Source organism: Rhinoraja longicauda, chromosome 21 (genome assembly GCF_053455715.1).
Source record: "Rhinoraja longicauda isolate Sanriku21f chromosome 21, sRhiLon1.1, whole genome shotgun sequence".
Lineage (NCBI taxonomy): Eukaryota > Metazoa > Chordata > Chondrichthyes > Rajiformes > Arhynchobatidae > Rhinoraja > Rhinoraja longicauda.
The window spans coordinates 1309618-1326840 of NC_135973.1; the positions used below are offsets into that span (position 1 = coordinate 1309618).

The following is a 17223-nucleotide window of genomic DNA, read 5'->3' on the forward strand; positions in this document are numbered from 1 at the left end:
GTTGAGACCCTTCTTCAGACAATCCCTGTTGTCTGGCCCTATCCCCAAACTCTACCTCCGCTACATTGACGACTGCATTGGTGCTACCTCCTGCACCCATGCAGAACTCACTGGCTTCATCAGCTTCACCACTAATTTCCATCCTGCTCTCAAAAATGTTCCACACTGCTTTCTTCCACATCGTTATCTAGTTTTCCCTTATCTAGTTTTCCCTGTGCTCTTCCACGACTTATAGAAACACATTCCACATCCTTATCCACACAAGGACGTTTCTCTTGAATTCATCATTGGATTAACACAGCCTTGTTTCTCTCCCATTATCTTCGTGTCTGGTCTCCAACTTCAGAGACCTCTGTTATCAACCTTCTCAACCTTCTCATTTGTGAAGAAACCAGACCAACTTGTTCAGTCTTTCCTGATAAGAGTATCTTCTTCGTTACAAAATCAGCTCTGTGCATTGGTTTGTAAATTCTCGAGTGTATTTTCATCAAATAGAGAACATCGCGTACAGCACTCCAATCCCTGCTTCACTCAAGGTTCAAGATAAGTGTAAAGTAACTTTAGCTTGACAATTTATTTGCTCTGAGATGATTCATATTGTTTTGTAACTGTTCTTGAACTTTGTAATGGATTCATATTTGTGACCAATGACACCAGTCCCACTACATAGTGACCAGTGACCACCAGAGTGACCAGTGACCACCAGAGTGACCAGTGACCACCAGAGTGACCAGGGACCAACACAGTGACTACTATAATGACTAGTGACCACCAGAGTGACCAATGACACCAGTCCCACTACAACCTCTGGGGTAGAAAAAGAGACCTTTTTTTAAACTTCTGAATTAATGCAAACAGAATTCTCACAAATTAACTCAGAACATTTATTGCCTTACAGCACAAACACACAGAAAAATATTAATGTTTCCAAACTAATTTAAAACAAAAGAAAATATTGCTTTAATTCAAATACAAAACATTGGGAAATGCTGATTCATTGCAGAGAGCTTGCTCTGAATCTCAGGTGTACACACACACACACACACACACACACACACACACACACACACGGTTCTTCTTCCCCACCGCCATTCGGCTATTAAACACTGCCACCTCAAATAAGCTGTGAACTACATAGACTATTGTTGTTATTATTGCACTATTATGGTTTGTTTGGTTTATGTATACGTATGTGTGCGTGTATACATGCACCTACTCACAAATACACATATATATATATAGATCATATGAGTGTATTTGTGTATTTGTGAGTATGTGTATATATACAGCATCCTAACGCATGGAATCCCTGTGTGGTACCTCAGCTGCACGGAGGCAGAAAGGAAAGCTCTACAGCGGGTAGTCCATAGAGCTCAGAGGGCCATCGGAACACAGCTACCAGACTTGGAGGGCATCTACAATACACGATGCCTCAGAAAAGCCACCAGCATCCACAAAGACTCTTCACACCCCTGCAACAGTCTGTTCGAACTCCTTCCATCGGGCAGACGATACAAGGCCTTCTATGCCCGCACCTCCAGACTCAGGAACAGCTTCATCCCCAGGGCCATAGCTGCTATGAACCGGTCCTGCTGAGCCGGATGGCCACAACGCATAGATCAACTTGCACTTTACCCTGTCCAAAACTGTTACAACTGTTCGTTTCGTTGGGTTGCTGCTGTCTAAATTACCTAAATTATTGCATCGTATGGGAGGCGCATTCCCAATCTCGTTGTACCCCTGGGTACAATGACAATAAAGATATATTGTATTGTATTGTATTGTATTGTATATAGCCACCGGGTGGCGCCAGCAATGGCTGCATGTCCCTTCCGTCTTTGCGTTCTAATAGTATGCGTTAAATGTAAGTTTTTAGTGTTCTTTAGCTTATTTTATGTGGGGGAAGTTGGGGGAAACTTTTTCTAATCTCTTACCTCGACGGAGATGCGATTTGTTTCCGTATCGTGTCTCCGTCCGCACTGCGGCCTAACATCGAGGAGTTGGCGGCATTTGCTGGAGACCGACTTTTAAGCCTACGGGACTTTAACATTGCGGAGCCGGCGGTCCCTTTGCCAGGGATCGACCTCTGAGCTCCAACCATGGGTGCCTGCAGACTTTAACATCGTGGAGCTTGCGGTCTCTGGTTAGAGACCGACTTCGGGAACTCCAAGCTGCAGGAGTTTTGATCGCCCCGACACGGGAGTTTCGATCGCCCCGACGCGGGAGTTTCAATCGCCCCGACACGGGAGTTTCGATCGCCCCGACGCGGTAGTTTCGATCGCCCCGACGCGGGAGTTTCGACCGCCCCAACTGTGGGAGAACAAAAAGATTGGACTTTTTTGCCTTCCATCACAGTAAGGAATGTGGGTAATCGGCTGTGCTGGATGTTTATGTTAACTTTTATGTAGTTGTGTGTCTTGTTGCTTTTTTCTCGTATGGCTGTATGGTAATTTGCATATCTTAATTGGTACACGTGACAATAAAAGACCTTTGAAACCTTTGATGCACACACTGAACTTTTGTTATCTCTTGTTTATTATATTGCTTACAGTGTACTATTTTTACATATTCTGCAGTTGTACAGGGCCCTAGTGAGACCGCACCTGGAGTACTGTGTGCAGTTTTGGTCTCCAAATTTGAGGAAGGATATTCTTGCTATTGAGGGCGTGCAGCGTAGGTTTACTAGGTTAATTCCCGGAATGGTGGGACTGTCATATGTTGAAAGACTGGAGCGACTAGGCTTGTATACACTGGAATTTAGAAGGATGAGTGGAGATCTTATTGAAACGTATAAGATTATTAAGGGGTTGGACACGTTAGAGGCAGGAAACATGTTCCCAATGTTGGGGGAAGTCCAGAACAAGGGGCCACAGTTTAAGAATAAGGGGTAGGCCATTTAGAACGGAGATGAGGAAAAACTTTTTCAGTCAGAGAGTTGTGAATCTGTGGAATTCTCTGCCTCAGAAGGCAGTGGAGGCCAATTCTCTGAATGCTTTCATGAGAAAGCTAGATAGAGCTCTTAAGGATAGCGGAGTCAGGGGGTATGGGGAGAAGGCAGGAACGGGGTACTGATTGAGAATGATCAGCCATGATCACATTGAATGGCGGTGCTGGCTCAAAGGGCCGAATGGCCTCCTCTTGCACCTATTGTCTATTGTCTGTTGTGCTGCTGCAAGTAAGAATGTCATTGCTCTATCTGGGACACACGACAATAAAACACTCTTGACTCTTGAGGTGGGGCTTTGAGGAGATGTCAGCTACAATGACAGACCATACACCTGTGGGCATTCTCAATGTGGTGCTTATTTAGTTTAGTTTAGGTTAGTTTAGAGATACAGCGCGGAAACAGGCCCTTTCAGCCCACCGGGTCCGCGCCGACCAGCGATCCCCGCACACTAACACTATCCTACACCCACTAGGGATAATTTTTACATTTACCAAGCCAATTAACCTACAAACCTGCACGTCTTTGGAGTGTGGGAGGAAACCGAAGATCTCGGAGAAAACCCACGCAGGTCACGGGGAGAACGTACAAACACCGTACCGACAGCACCCATAGTCGGTATTTATTTCACAAAATGCTGGAGTAACTCAGCAGGTCAGGCAGCATCTCAGGAGAGACGGAATGGGTGACGTTTCGGGTCGAGACCCAAGGGTCTCTGGCGCTGCATTCGCTGTAAGGCAGCAACTCTACCGCTGCGCCACAGTGCCGCCCATGAGCGTATGAGCTGTGGGCTGGGCTGGCAGGGACATTGTAGCTGACTGCACAACCATTTGGCTGGTGCTGATGTACCACATCCAAGAGGGTGCATAAAGTAAATGGGGCAGGTAAAGAAACAAGTACATACCACATTATGAGGATTCTGCAGCACTTTAATGAGTGCGGGATGGTTGTAACCTAGACAGTAAAGAAGAACACATTACCAACATGCATCGACCTCTTCAGCACTACTGTCTGATTTTTGTTTAGTTTAAATTATATGACAGCATTTTGAATACAGAAATTGAGCTTATATATTGAAGGAAAACCAGTTAGCATTTGCACGATAAAACAAAAACCATTTAAATTGCAATAGAATAAACAATGGTAATTTGCAAATTTGTATTGATCAGCTGTGTAATTGTTGATATGAGTCAATCAGATCTCAAATTAAACTAAAAATAAAATTTAGGACATTGTTAATTAAGGAACACTACAGGTAGCTGTACATCTACAAATGATAAGTTGATCAGGTAAAGTAGCAGTTGGCAGCTTTTTAAGTTGTTTCCAAACATATTTCGTTAGAGAAACAGCAAACAGATACAACCAGGTAGATAAGATTCAATGCAGCTTAGTTACGATTTAATAATCCACGTGCAAGGCTAAACGACACTGAAAATTATTGTGACGTTATATTTTATATTTTACAGTCACATCATGACGATTCTCATCGGTCAATTGGTGTGTGATCTCAACTGCCCACGTTTGGCCCATATCCCTCTAAACCATTCCTATCCATGTACCTGACCAAGCGTGGAGTTTGATATCTGTCTCAACTACCTCCTCTGACATTTCCATCCATAAACCCACCACCCTCCGAGTGAAAACGTTGCCCCTCAGGTTCCTATTAAATCTTTCCCCTCCCTTTATTCCTGCTATTCTCAGTAAGATTCTCATCCTCACAGTTAACACCACTGCCTGGCCACTTACCCTTCTCCGTGACTCTCTCGGTCCCGCTACCTGCGTGACTTTGGCTCTTTGGACACATCTCACCCCTCGACAGAAGTCCATTGGCCAACAAAGCCCCCACTCTGACCTCATGGTCCCTCACAGAATTAATTATATTACCGATTATGTTTGTAGAAACAAAATACTTCATGTAACTCAGCGGGTCAGGCAGCATCTGTGGAGAACATGGATAGGTGACGTTTCACAGAGTGCTGGAGTAACTCAGCGGGTCAGGCAGCATCTGCAGAGAACATGGATAGGTGACGTTTCACAGAGTGCTGGAGTAACTCAGCGGGTCAGGCAGCATCTCTGGAGAACATGGACAGGCATATGCATAGTTGGAGAGCAGGCTAGTTCAGTTTCAGTTCAGTTTAGTTTATTGTCACGTGTACCGAGGTTCAGTGTAAAGCTTTTGTTGTGTGCTATCCCAGTCAGTGGAAAGACAGCACGTGATTACAATCGTGGCATTCACAGTGTACAGGAGAGCAGTAGGAATCACAGAGGTGGAGCAGTGAGAGAGAGTCCCACAGAACTCCTGCCACAGGGAGGAATGGCACTTCTGCAAAGGAGGAGATTTCCCAGTGGACCAGAGAAATGTAGACACAAGGAACATCAGGTGCTGGCTTACAAAAATAGACACAAAGTCCTGGTGTTACTCAGAAGTCGGGCAGCATCTCTGGAGACCATGGATAGGTTTAAGCATATTCTCCAGCAAGGATGATGATCCCTGAAGAGTCTATGAGCGTTGTCTCCACAGATTGACGTCTTTGCCTGCTGTGCTAAGATCAACTTCCAAAATGCCAATCCTCCTTGCCTTGCAGGATTAAAACGTGGTCCTGAATGTTGAGTCATGAAGCTAGTTTGCTTTGCATTCATTAGTTATTGTCTGCTGCCTGTGAACTGATTTCCTGGCATCAGGTTAATCACTGATTAACTGACATCGGGTTCTTTTAGGAAGGAGATGAGGAGAAATTTCTTTAGTCAGAGGGTGGTGACACTGTGGAATTCTTTGCCATAGAAGGCTGTGGAGGCCAAGTCAGTGGATATTTTTAAGGCAGAGATAGATAGATTCTTGATTAGACGATAGACAGTAGGTGCAGGAGGAGGCCATTCGGCCCTTCGAGCCACGGGTGTCAGGGGTTATGGGGAGAAGGCAGGAGAATGGGGATAGGAGGGAGAGATAGATCAGCCATGATTGAATGGCGAAGTAGACTTGATGGGCCGAATGGCCTAATTCTACTCCTATTCCTTATGACCTTATAACTCGCTGAGTTAAGACAGCACTGTGTGTGTATTTAGCCTGTAGGCATCATTTGATGGGACCACGTGATATTAGCTGATGCTCCCACGATATGTAAAATTAATTTACCACTGCAGTCTGGGTTGCTAGGCAATAGACATTAATTGTATTTTTCAGCAAGGAGAGTATTTGTAAGTACGGCAAATATATATTTTACTGTGGACATAAATAAATCTTTTCCAGTAAATATATCTTTTACTGTGTTGCTTCAGTTTGAACACCTACCAACAACTATTAGCGTAATGAGATCCAGTTTAGCTGTTTATACAAAAAATATCTTCAGTAGAGATTATACAATTCAAAGTTAATCCCCTGGATTAGTTTTTAAACGTGTCACTGGAAGCCCTTTGAGGCTACTATCCCACAACCATCAGGTTTAGTTTAGTTTAGTTTAGAGATACAGCGCAGAAACAGGCCTTTCGGCCCACCGGGTCCGCGCCGCCCAGCGATCCCCGCACATTAACACTATCCTACACCCACTAGGGACAATTTAAAAAAAAAAACATTTACCAAGCCAATTAACCTACAAACCTGCATGTCTTTGGAGTGTGGGAGGAAACTGAAGATCTCAATCAATTTTTCAGGGCGGCACGGTGGCGCAGCGGTAGAGTTGCTGCCTTACAGCGAATGCAGCGCCGGAGACTCAGGTTCGATCCTGACTACGGGCGCCGTCTGTACGGAGTTTGTACGTTCTCCCCTTGACCTGCGTGAGTTTTCTCCGAGATCTTCGGTTTCCTCCCACACTCCAAAGACATGCAGGTATGTAGGTTAATTGGCTTGGTATAAATGTAAATTGTCCCTAGTGTGTGTAGGATAGTGTTGATGTGCGGGGATCGCTGGGCGGCGCGGACCCGGTGGGCCGAAGGGCCTGTTTCCGCACTGTATCTCTAAATCTAAATCTAAATCTCAGAGAAAACCCACGCAGGTCACGGGGAGAACGTACAAACTCTGTACAGACAGCACCCATAGTCGGGATCGAACCCAGGTCTCCGGCGCTGCATTCGTTGTAAGGCAGCAACTCTACCGCTGCGCCACCGTGACGCCCTTGAACCAACCTGCACAACCCTAGCCCGACCTCAACACCAGAACACTACAGACAATCACTGGCATCACGATGGGCTATTTTTAATTTTCTAATTATGTTTTTGCGTTAATAGCTTGTTATTTTTGCAGCTCTCTCTCTTTTTTTTTCTTTTTCGATGGACTCTGTCAAGAGTCTTATAAGACTGTCATATGCTGAAAGACTGGAGCGACTAGGCTTGTACACACTGGAATTTAGAAGGATGAGAGGGGATCTTATCGAATGACCTCCTCCTGCACCTATTCATCATCATCATCATATATATACAGCCGGAAACAGGCCTTTTCGGCCCTCCAAGTCCGTGCCGCCCAGCGATCCCCGTACATTAACACTATCCTACACCCACTAGGGACAATTTTTACATTTTTACATTTACCCGCCAATTAACCTACATACCTGTACGTCTTTGGAGTGTGGGAGGAAACCGAAGATCTCGGAGAAAACCCACGCAGGTCACGGGGAGAACGTACAAACTCCTTACAGTGCAGCACCCGTAGTCAGGATCGAACCTGAGTCTCCGGCGCTGCATTCGCTGTAAAGCAGCAACTCTACCGCTGCGCTACTATAAGACTTTTAGAGGCAGCAACACATCCATTCAACAGGTTCCTGTTCGCCTCTCGCAGCTGTTTACTGTGAATACACTTCCGTTCTACTTTGGCAGGAAGCCCTCAGCTAATGGCACAACACACAAAGATGGTACACTTTGCTCCGTACTTTTTGTTTTCTCCCACTGGCACAGCTTTATGGTGAGAGGGACAACGTTTAAAGGAGATGTGGGGGACAAGTGTTTTTTTACACAGTGGGTGGTGGGGGCCTGGAATGTGCTGTCGGGGGTGGTGTGGGAGGCAGATATGATAGTGGCATTTAAGAGGCTTTTGGATAGGCACATGGATATGCAGTGAATGGAGGGGTATGGATGATGCACAGAGTAGATAGGAGGCATCATGCTGGGCACAGATATCGTGGGCTGAAGGGCCTGTTCTGCAGTGGACTATGTTCTATGTTCTAGATGTCCATCCAGCATTGAACACATGCATTCAGAACACAAACTGATTGTTAACCAAATAAATTGCATCCACCATTATTGATTTGCATTGTAAACCAAATCCAGTCATTTTAAAGGTGTGTAGGACAGAAAACTGCAGATGCTGGTTTAAATCGAAGGTAGACACAAAATGCTGGAGTAACTCAGCGGGTCAGGCAGTATCTCTGGAGAGAAGGAATGGGTGACGTTTGGGGTCCAGACCCTTCTGATGTCAGGGGAGGGGGCAGTCCCACCCCGACCCAAAACGTCACCCATTCCTTCTCTCCAGAGATGCTGCCTGACCCGCTGAGTTACTCCAGCTTTTTGTGTCTACCAGTCATTTTAAAAATGGGTTATTCAGAGCTCTCTTCTGAAAAGTAATGTAGAAGATGAGTTCAGCTGTGGCATTTTGAACATGACTGCGTGTGTACGCAAAGGTTCACATGGAAACCGCTGATTACAGCGTTTGTTCTTACGGGGATGTCAATTTTGAACATTCTGTAGAAGCAAAGCTTGCAATTGGTGACGCCAATAAGTGTGGCTGCAATGTGGAGCTTGGCGGTCACAGCTAATGAGACACAATCGTGCTGTTTGTGTAGAGTTTGTGCAAACACTCATCACCATTGGGTTTATTATTAGACAATAGACAATAGGTGCAGGAGGGGGCCATTCGGCCCTTCAAGCCAGCATCAACATTCAATGTAATCATGGCTGATCATTCACAATCAGTACCCCGTTCCTGCCTTCTCCCCATACCCCCTGACTCCGCTATCCTTAAGAGCTCTATCTAGCTCTCTCTTGACTGCATTCAGAGAATTGGCCTCCAGTGCCTTCTGAGGCAAAGAATTCCACGTCATGAACGTCATGGCCCGAAAGGGTATTGACCTGAAACGTCACCCATTCCTTCTCTCCCGAGATGCTACCTGACCCGCTGAGACACTCCAACATTTTGTGTCTATGCCGTATGCAGGTACAGGTAGAGTGAAGAGCATAATGCCAGAGGGCCACTCCATCTTCTCCTCTCTCCCAACAGGCACGAGGTACAGAAGTGTAAAATGCACACCTCTAGATTCAGGGACAGTTTCTTCCCAGCTGTTATCAGGCAACTGAACCATCCTACCACAACCAGAGAGCAGTGCTGAACTACTATCCTCCTCATTGGTGACCCTCGGACTATCTTTGATCGGACTTTACTAGTTTTCCCTTGCACTAAACGTTATTCCCTTGTCATGTACGACGGCTCGATTGTAATCATGTATTGTCTTTCCGCTGACTGGTTAGCACGCAACAAAAGCTTTCACTGTACCTCGGTACACGTGACACTACACTAAAGCTGCCACTAGTGCAGAATACGATTCTCAGCTTTGAAGAATCACAATCAATCTCAACGGGCGGTCCCGTACGGAACATAACCAATTTAGCCCAAAATACGGGATGTCCCGGCTAATACGGGACAGTTGGCGACGCTAGACAGAGAACCCTGGCGATTAGACGTGGAGGCAAACACGGAGAGGGAGAGTAGTCCGAACATCTCAGAGTTCAGTCAACTCTGGAGGCTGTGAGTAGTTTAGTTTAGAGATACAGCCCGGAAACAGGCCCTTCGGCCCACCAAGTCGGTGCCGACCAGCGATCCCCGCACAATAACATTGCCCTACACACATTAGGGGCAAGTTTTCATTTATACCAAGCCAATTAACCTACAAAGCTGAATGACTGGAGTGTGGGAGGAAACCAGGGATCCTGGAGAAACCCACGCGGTCACGGGGAGAACGTGCAAACTCCGTTCAGACAGCACCCACCTGGTCTGCGGTCTGGTGGAGTCCACGGCAGCCAGGCGATGGGGAATGGAATCAGAATAATGGTTTAATTTTCCCCAAAACATCATAAATCACTTGAGGTGAACAGATTTATAAGGACAGGTCAGGTGGGGGCTCTGCTCCCACATCACCATAATCAATGGGCATGAACCTGCAGCTCACTCACAGGGTAATCACGAGGATTTATCAGATATAGTTTGCAAAGAAGTTACTCTGCCAAGCTTCAATAAACAAAAATGCTAAAGAAATGTTTCTCTAAGAGCAATGTAAAACGTAGAACATAGAACAGTCAGTAACAGGCTCTGTGGCCCATAATGTCTGTGTGCAACATGATGCCAGGTTAACCTAATCTCATCTGCCAGCACGTGATCCATATCCATCCATTCCCTGCGTATCCAGCAAATACTAGAATATAGAACAGTACAGAGCAGGAACAGGCCCTTCGGCCCACAATGCCTGTGCCAAATTTGTGCCAAGCTAGACTATTTGCCCCTGTCTGCATGTGATCCATATCCATCCATTCCCTGCGTATCCATGTGCCTATCTAAAAGCCTCTTCAACATCACTATCACACCTGTCTCCACCACTACCCCTGGCAGTGCGTTCCAGGCACCCACTAGTTCCTGTGCAAACACCTTTCCCCAAACATCTTCTTTAAACATTGCCCCTCTCATCTAGTTTTTGACATTTCCACCCTGGGGAGAAGGGTTTTTATTGCCTCCAAAGCCTCCACGTTGGTTCTGTATTGGGACGACCAGCACCGTACACAATACTCCAAATGCAGCCTCAAATATGTTTTGTTGAGTTCATTGTCACGTGTACCGAGGGACAGTGAAAAGCATTTGTTGTGTTGCGGAAAGAAAATGCATGATTACAATCATAGTGTTCACAGTCCCAGAAAGCTGAAATATGATCTTCTACTTTTGCTAAGACGTAAAAATTAAGTGTGGCAAGAGTTAGTGATCAACTTAAGGCTCTACACTATGACGTTTACTACTCATCTTTCAGCTTCTCTGGAGGCTTTTCCTGTGCGTAATTCACAAGTCAGATTTCACTTGTTTAACTATTAATGCCCAATTAATGCCCAATCCAAAATAATAAAAGACCCCACAGTCACTGTGTTTGATATCTTCGATGCAAAGATACTAGAGGAACAAGATGGACCACTCCGTTGGAATCGCCTACACTGAAGTGTAGTATGCAAAGGAGCCACTTTAGTGGGCAAAACCCGCCGTTCGCTCTGCCTCTCGCAGTGTAATCAGTGTTTTAGGGGAACAGTATGTGTGATGATACCATTAAAATGCAGAATATATCTCATCTATCAATTCACAGATTTTTGTTATTTTTCTTTTTAAATGTTTCTGCAAGTTTCTGTCTACTAAAATGGCGTCCTGATGTACTACGGTTTTTAGGGTCGAGTGGTCTATCTTGTTCCTCTAGTATCTTTGCTTCGATGTGTGTTGAGTGTAGTCAACTTAACACAGGAGTTGCAGGTTTAAGTTCTCTGGGTCACAGTGAGGCAGACATTATCTGTAGCAGGAAAGGATGTGTAGGTTAAATATAACTTTATGAGCTTTCTTGTTTGTGTCTTGCATTATAATAGTTACTGCCAGTACAAACCTTTTACAACTTAAGACAGACACAAAATGCTGGAGTAACTTAGCGGGTCAGGCAGCATCTGTGGAGAACATGGATAGGTGACGTTTCACAGAGTGCTGGAGTAACTCAGTGGGTCAGGCAACATCTGTGGAGAACATGGATAGGTGATGTTTTGGGTCGAGACCCTTCTTCAGACTGAGAGTCAGGAGAGAGGGGGAAAGAGAGATATAGACAGTACTTAAGAGAAATGAATGGAAGATATGCAGAAAGCAACGATAATCAAGGAAAGGTGGAGCCCACAATGGTCCATTGTTGGTTGTGGGATAGGTGAGAACGTGCTATACAGACATTGGAACTCAACAGGATGACAGTAAAACCAGTACGATGACCAGGGTGAGAGAGAGGAGATGAAAGGGTGACTTGAAGTTAGCGAAATCAATATTCATACCGCTGGTCTGTAAGCTGTCATTCAATAGACAATAGGTGCAGGAGGAGGCCATTCGACCCTTTGAGCCAGCACCACCATTCAATGTGATCACGGCTGATCATTCACAATCAGTACCCCGTTCCTGCCTTCTCCCCATACCCCTTTTTCACCAGAGATGCTGCCTGACCCGCTGAGTTACTCCAGCACTTTGTATCTGTCTCCAGTTTAAACCAGCATCTGCAGTTCCTCCCTGCACCTTTTACAACTGAGTTGGGCGTCTCATGAGAATCCAACTTATGTATCACCTGTAAATGTTCTTACATTTTATAATTCTTAAAAGGTGGAAAGTAATGGCATGCGTGACAGTGACCCTGCTGGGCGAGAGTCACGTGTGTGGGTCAATATCGCAGGGATGTTGATTGGTTCACTTCCTCTTGCAGGGACTGCCGAGGCCCTCGAGCTGTGGTCACCTCCATTAACTTCCTGTCACTGGTGATAAATGTCTCCAGAACACAAACAAATCCGGCACTAAAACTGTCTGACACATCCAGCCGCTCTGATCAATGGGCCAGAACTTGCTGAATCACGGAGATAACTGCACTGATTAGCCAGCTGAGCATTTAATTATGTAACCCATTAACACTCCACACAGCTGAGAAGGTGCCTGCTCGTGGGAACGCCAACAATTGTTCTGCTCACATTGCGAGTTGGACATTTGGTGTCATAAATAAATGTGCCGGATTTCTGCCAGTCTCAGTCACCTTCGGCTTTACTGCAAAATATTTCAAAGCGGCGTTGAATATTTATAATCCGTTCCCATTGTTCCTGAGATGGTGAGAGGCCATTGCTGGACTATTGCCACCTTTCAGCAGTGTCCTCAGTTCTGGGCATCACAGGTACAATGGTGGCTCCATCTCCAGCGTACTATCAGGCAAGGTACTCCAGATAACCATCACTCTCCTGCTGAAAATATGCTCCTCAACTTCCCTCATTTCCTTCCACCAGTTACTTTAAATCGATTCCCCCTGGATTTTGACTCTTCTGCCATAAGTTCATAAATTATACGAACAGAATTAGGCCATTCAGTCCTTCGATTCTACTCTGCCATTCAATCATGGCTGATCTATCTTTCCCTTTCAACATTCTCCTGCCTTCACTGCTAAACCCTTAACAACCTTGCTAATCAAGAACCTGTCAATCTCTGCTTTAAAAATACCCAAAGACAGCCTTCACAGCCCCGTCTGTGGCAAATAATTCCACAGATTCACCACCTTCTGACTAAAGAAACTTCTCCTCATCTTTTTCCTAAAAGAATATCCTTTAATTCTGAGGCTGTGCCCTCTGGTCCTCGACTCTCCCACTAGTGGAAACATCCTCTCCACATCCACTCTATCCAAGCCTTTCACTATTCTGTACGTTTCAATGAGGCCCCCCCTTCATCCTTCTAAACTCCAGCGAGTACAGGCCCAGTGCCGACAAACGCTCATCGTATGTTAACCCACTCATTCCTGGGATCGTTCTTGTAAACCTCCTCTGGACCCTCTCCAGAGCCAGCACATCCTTCCTCAGATATGAAGCCCTAAATTGCTCACAATACTCCTGGACTCCCTCACTGGTGGAAACATAGGCCTCTGGAAACTGGTCCAGGTCCCTCATAAATTTATACCTCGTCTTCCTCAATCCTCAGTTTCCAACATTCTCTATCATTATTGAGAATGATCAGCCATGATCACATTGAATGGCGGTGCTGGCTCGAAGGGCCGAATGGCGTACTCCTGCACCTATTGTCTTGTGTCTATTGTCATCTGATCCAAAGCAAATGGCCCCAAACTATCAAACCTTTTCTCGATTTACTTTCTTCCAAGACGGGCAATTCCATCTCATCCAATCTCTCATCAAAGCTACGATTTTCCAGGGCTGGTAACATCATAGAGAAAGAGAATTTTGGTTCTGATGAAAGATCATTGAAGCAAAACATTGACTGTTTCTCTCTCCACAGATGCTGTCTGACCCGCTGAGTTACTCCAGCACTCTGTGAAACGTCACCTATCCATGTTCTCCACAGATGCTGTCTGACCTGCTGAGTATTTCCAACATTCTCTATTTTATTTGAGATTTCCAACATCTGTTTGTTTTTTCTATCTGGACCCTTGCTGTTAGAGTGAACTACTAGGGTGGGGGCTGCTTTACGTCCTTGTTGTCCACCCTGGGTACTTCTACGGAACGGGCAACATTTGCAGCACAGCGTCAACTACGGTATTCTGATGCACCAATTGCCACTTTAGATTGTTGTAGCTGACAGAGTTCTGTCAGAGAGTGAACTACTGGTTATGTTTTGGTATCTTGGCGAGTGGGAAACAAAGAGAAAATTAAAGAGAAAGAGAAAAGCGAGCGAAAGGGAAAGTGAGAGTGGAAGAATAAAAAGGGGAACAAGTTTATTTGTTAATAATCCTGTACCGTTATTTCATTGAATTCTCTAACTTCAAGTAACCCTTGCATCCCCTCTCTCTCCGTCCCTCCCCCACACAAGTTGTTGTACCAGTTTCAAAGTCGTCTTGTTGAGTCTTGGTGTCTGTAACTCGTTTTCACCTCGCCCACAGCTAACAATGGCCTGTTTCCTTTATCACTGTCACTTTCTTTGCATATCTTTCATTCATTTGTTCTATATCTCTCTACATCGCCGTCTAAATCTCTCGTTTCCCTTTCCTCTGACTCTCAGTCTGAAGAAGGATCTCAAACCGAAACGTCACCCCTTCCTGCTCTGCAGAGATGCTGCCTAACCCGCTGAGTTACTCCAACACTCTGTGAAACGTCACCTATCCATGTTCTCCACAGATGCTGCCTGACCCGCTGAGTTACTCCAGCACTCTGTGAAACGTCACCTATCCATGTTCCCCACAGATGCTGCCTGACCCGCTGAGTTACTCCAGCATTTTGTGTCTATCTTCCATTTAATCTTTCCCCTGGTCCATCAATGGCAAGACAATGGTCTGTTTTTCTTTCTGCAGCTCAGCACAAGGCAAGCCACTGATCCTTGCTGTTTGTCAGTGGGGCAGTGGAGCGCGTGATGTCTCATCATGCCCCAGCAATCTTATTTTCATTAACATTGCCCATTCTTTCACTGCTGGAATCCTCCGACTAATGTTCTACCAAAAAGGGATCTATTATCCTTTAATCCCCAAAACCATCCCCTGATGATGGCAATTACAATACAAAGAAGAGATGAACAACACAGGACAGAGATAGCCTCGCTTCTGAGAACACTGTAAACTGTGAGTAACCACCTGGTTAGTCACCATTGTTATTTTTAACAAAATAAATGCCTTCAATTGAGAAATGTGGGCAGGCAGCTTGTGATGCTGGGCCTAGATTACTGCACCCGATTATTTCATATTTCCTTTCAATTTAAGAGTCCAAGGAAAGACATGAAGTGCTGGAGTAACTCAGCGGGTCAGGCAGCATCTGTGGGGAACATGGATAGGTGACGTTTCAGAGTGCTGGAGTAACTCAGCGGGTCAGGCAGCATCTGTGGGGAACATGGATAGGTGACGTTTCACAGAGTGCTGGAGTAACTCAGCGGGTCAGGCAGCATCTGTGGAGAACATGGATAGGTGACGTTTCACAGAGTGCTGGAGTAACTCAGTGGGTCAGGCAGCATCTCTGGAGAACATGGATAGGTGACGTTTCACAGAGTGCTGGAGTAACTCAGTGGGTCAGGCAGCATCTCTGGAGAACATGGATCGGTGATTTTTCGGGTCGGGACCCTACAATCAGTCTGAGGAAGGGTCCTGACTCAAAACCTCACCAATCCATGTTCTCCAGGAATGCTACCTGACCTGATGAGTTACTCCAGCATTTTACACCTTTCCTTGGTAAACCAGCATCTGCAATTCCTTGTCTCTGTTACCTAGGAGGCCATTCTGTCCACATGGTCTATGCCAGCTCTCAAATCAATCTCAACCACCCATGACCTTATTCACTCAGGCTGATTTTCTGCAGGTAATCAATCAACCAGCTGACTGTGGCAATGAGTTCCACAGATTCACCACTGGGGTGTTTGTGGAAATGAGCATCTGAGGGAAACCCACCCAGTCACAAAGAGAACATGCGAGCTCCACACAGACAGCAGATGGTCAGGATTCCATCTGTGTTGCTGGAGATGCAAGGCAGCAGTTCTATGGTAGATGGTGGTGGATGCTTGGCACAAGCTGCCAGAGGATGCAGTTGAAGCAACTACAATTTAAAAGTTATTTGGGCAGGTACATGGATAGGAAAGATTGAAAGCGATATGGGCCAAATGTGGGTAAATGGGACTAGCTTAGATGGGTCGACATGGATGAGTTGGGCCGAAGGGCCTGTTTCAGTGTTGTATGACTCTCTGATCTGTGCTCTGATGTGTGAATACTTACTATGTGGCTGAAGTGAGATTTGTTCCAACTCCAGCCCATCGGAAACTCAAACCATCATTGGGCAAGAGTGTTTGACAGCTCTGGGCCGCTACTCACTGGAGTTTAGAAGGATCTCATGGAAATGAGATCCCTGAGATGAATGATTAATTACTGATTAATGAAAGGCCTGGATAGAGTGGACATGGAGAGGCTGCTTCCAGTGGTCCGAGAGTCTAGGACCAGAGGGCACTGCCTCAGAATAAAAGGACGTACCTAGAGAACCTCCCATCCACCTCATTGGAGACCTTTAATCTTTCTTTAATGACACTTCAATGTCATATCTTTCCACTAAATGATGTAGCCTTTATACTTAGTCCTTGCATGCTGAATGGCTTGAATGTGTTCATGTGAAATCTTGTTCTTGACTGGATAGCATGCAAAGCTACTCACTGTATCTCAATAGACAATAGACAATAGGTGCAGGAGGAGGCCATTCGGCCCTTCGAGCCAGTACCGCCATTCAATGCGATCATGGCTGATCATTCTCAATCAGTACCCCGTTCCTGCCTTCTCCCCATACCCCCTGACTCCGCTATCCTTAAGAGCTCTATCTAGCTCTCTCTTGAATGCATTCAGAGAATTGGCCTCCACTGCCTTCTGAGGCAGAGAATTCCACAGATTCACAACTCTCTGACTGAAAAAGTTTTTCCTCATCTCCGTTCTAAATGGCCTACCCCTTATTCTTAAAGTGTGGCCCCTTGTTCTGGACTCCCCTAACATTGGGAACATGTTTCCTGCCTCTAACGTGTCCAACCCCTTAATAATCTTATATGTTTCGATAAGATCCCCTCTCATCCTTCTAAATTCCAGTGTATACAA

The 17223-nt window shown here is 45.6% G+C and overlaps 1 protein-coding gene across 3 annotated transcripts in view; it reads right to left on the minus strand.

Annotated features, from left to right (window-relative positions):
* Nucleotides 1-17223, minus strand: part of abat (4-aminobutyrate aminotransferase) — a 94051-nt gene that overhangs the window by 20305 nt on the left and 56523 nt on the right. For all 3 annotated transcript variants that reach the window (XM_078417582.1, XM_078417579.1, XM_078417580.1), the window contains exon 6: nt 3849-3898. In XM_078417582.1, the coding sequence (XP_078273708.1) occupies nt 3849-3898 (50 nt within the window). The remainder of the gene's footprint in view (nt 1-3848; nt 3899-17223) is intronic.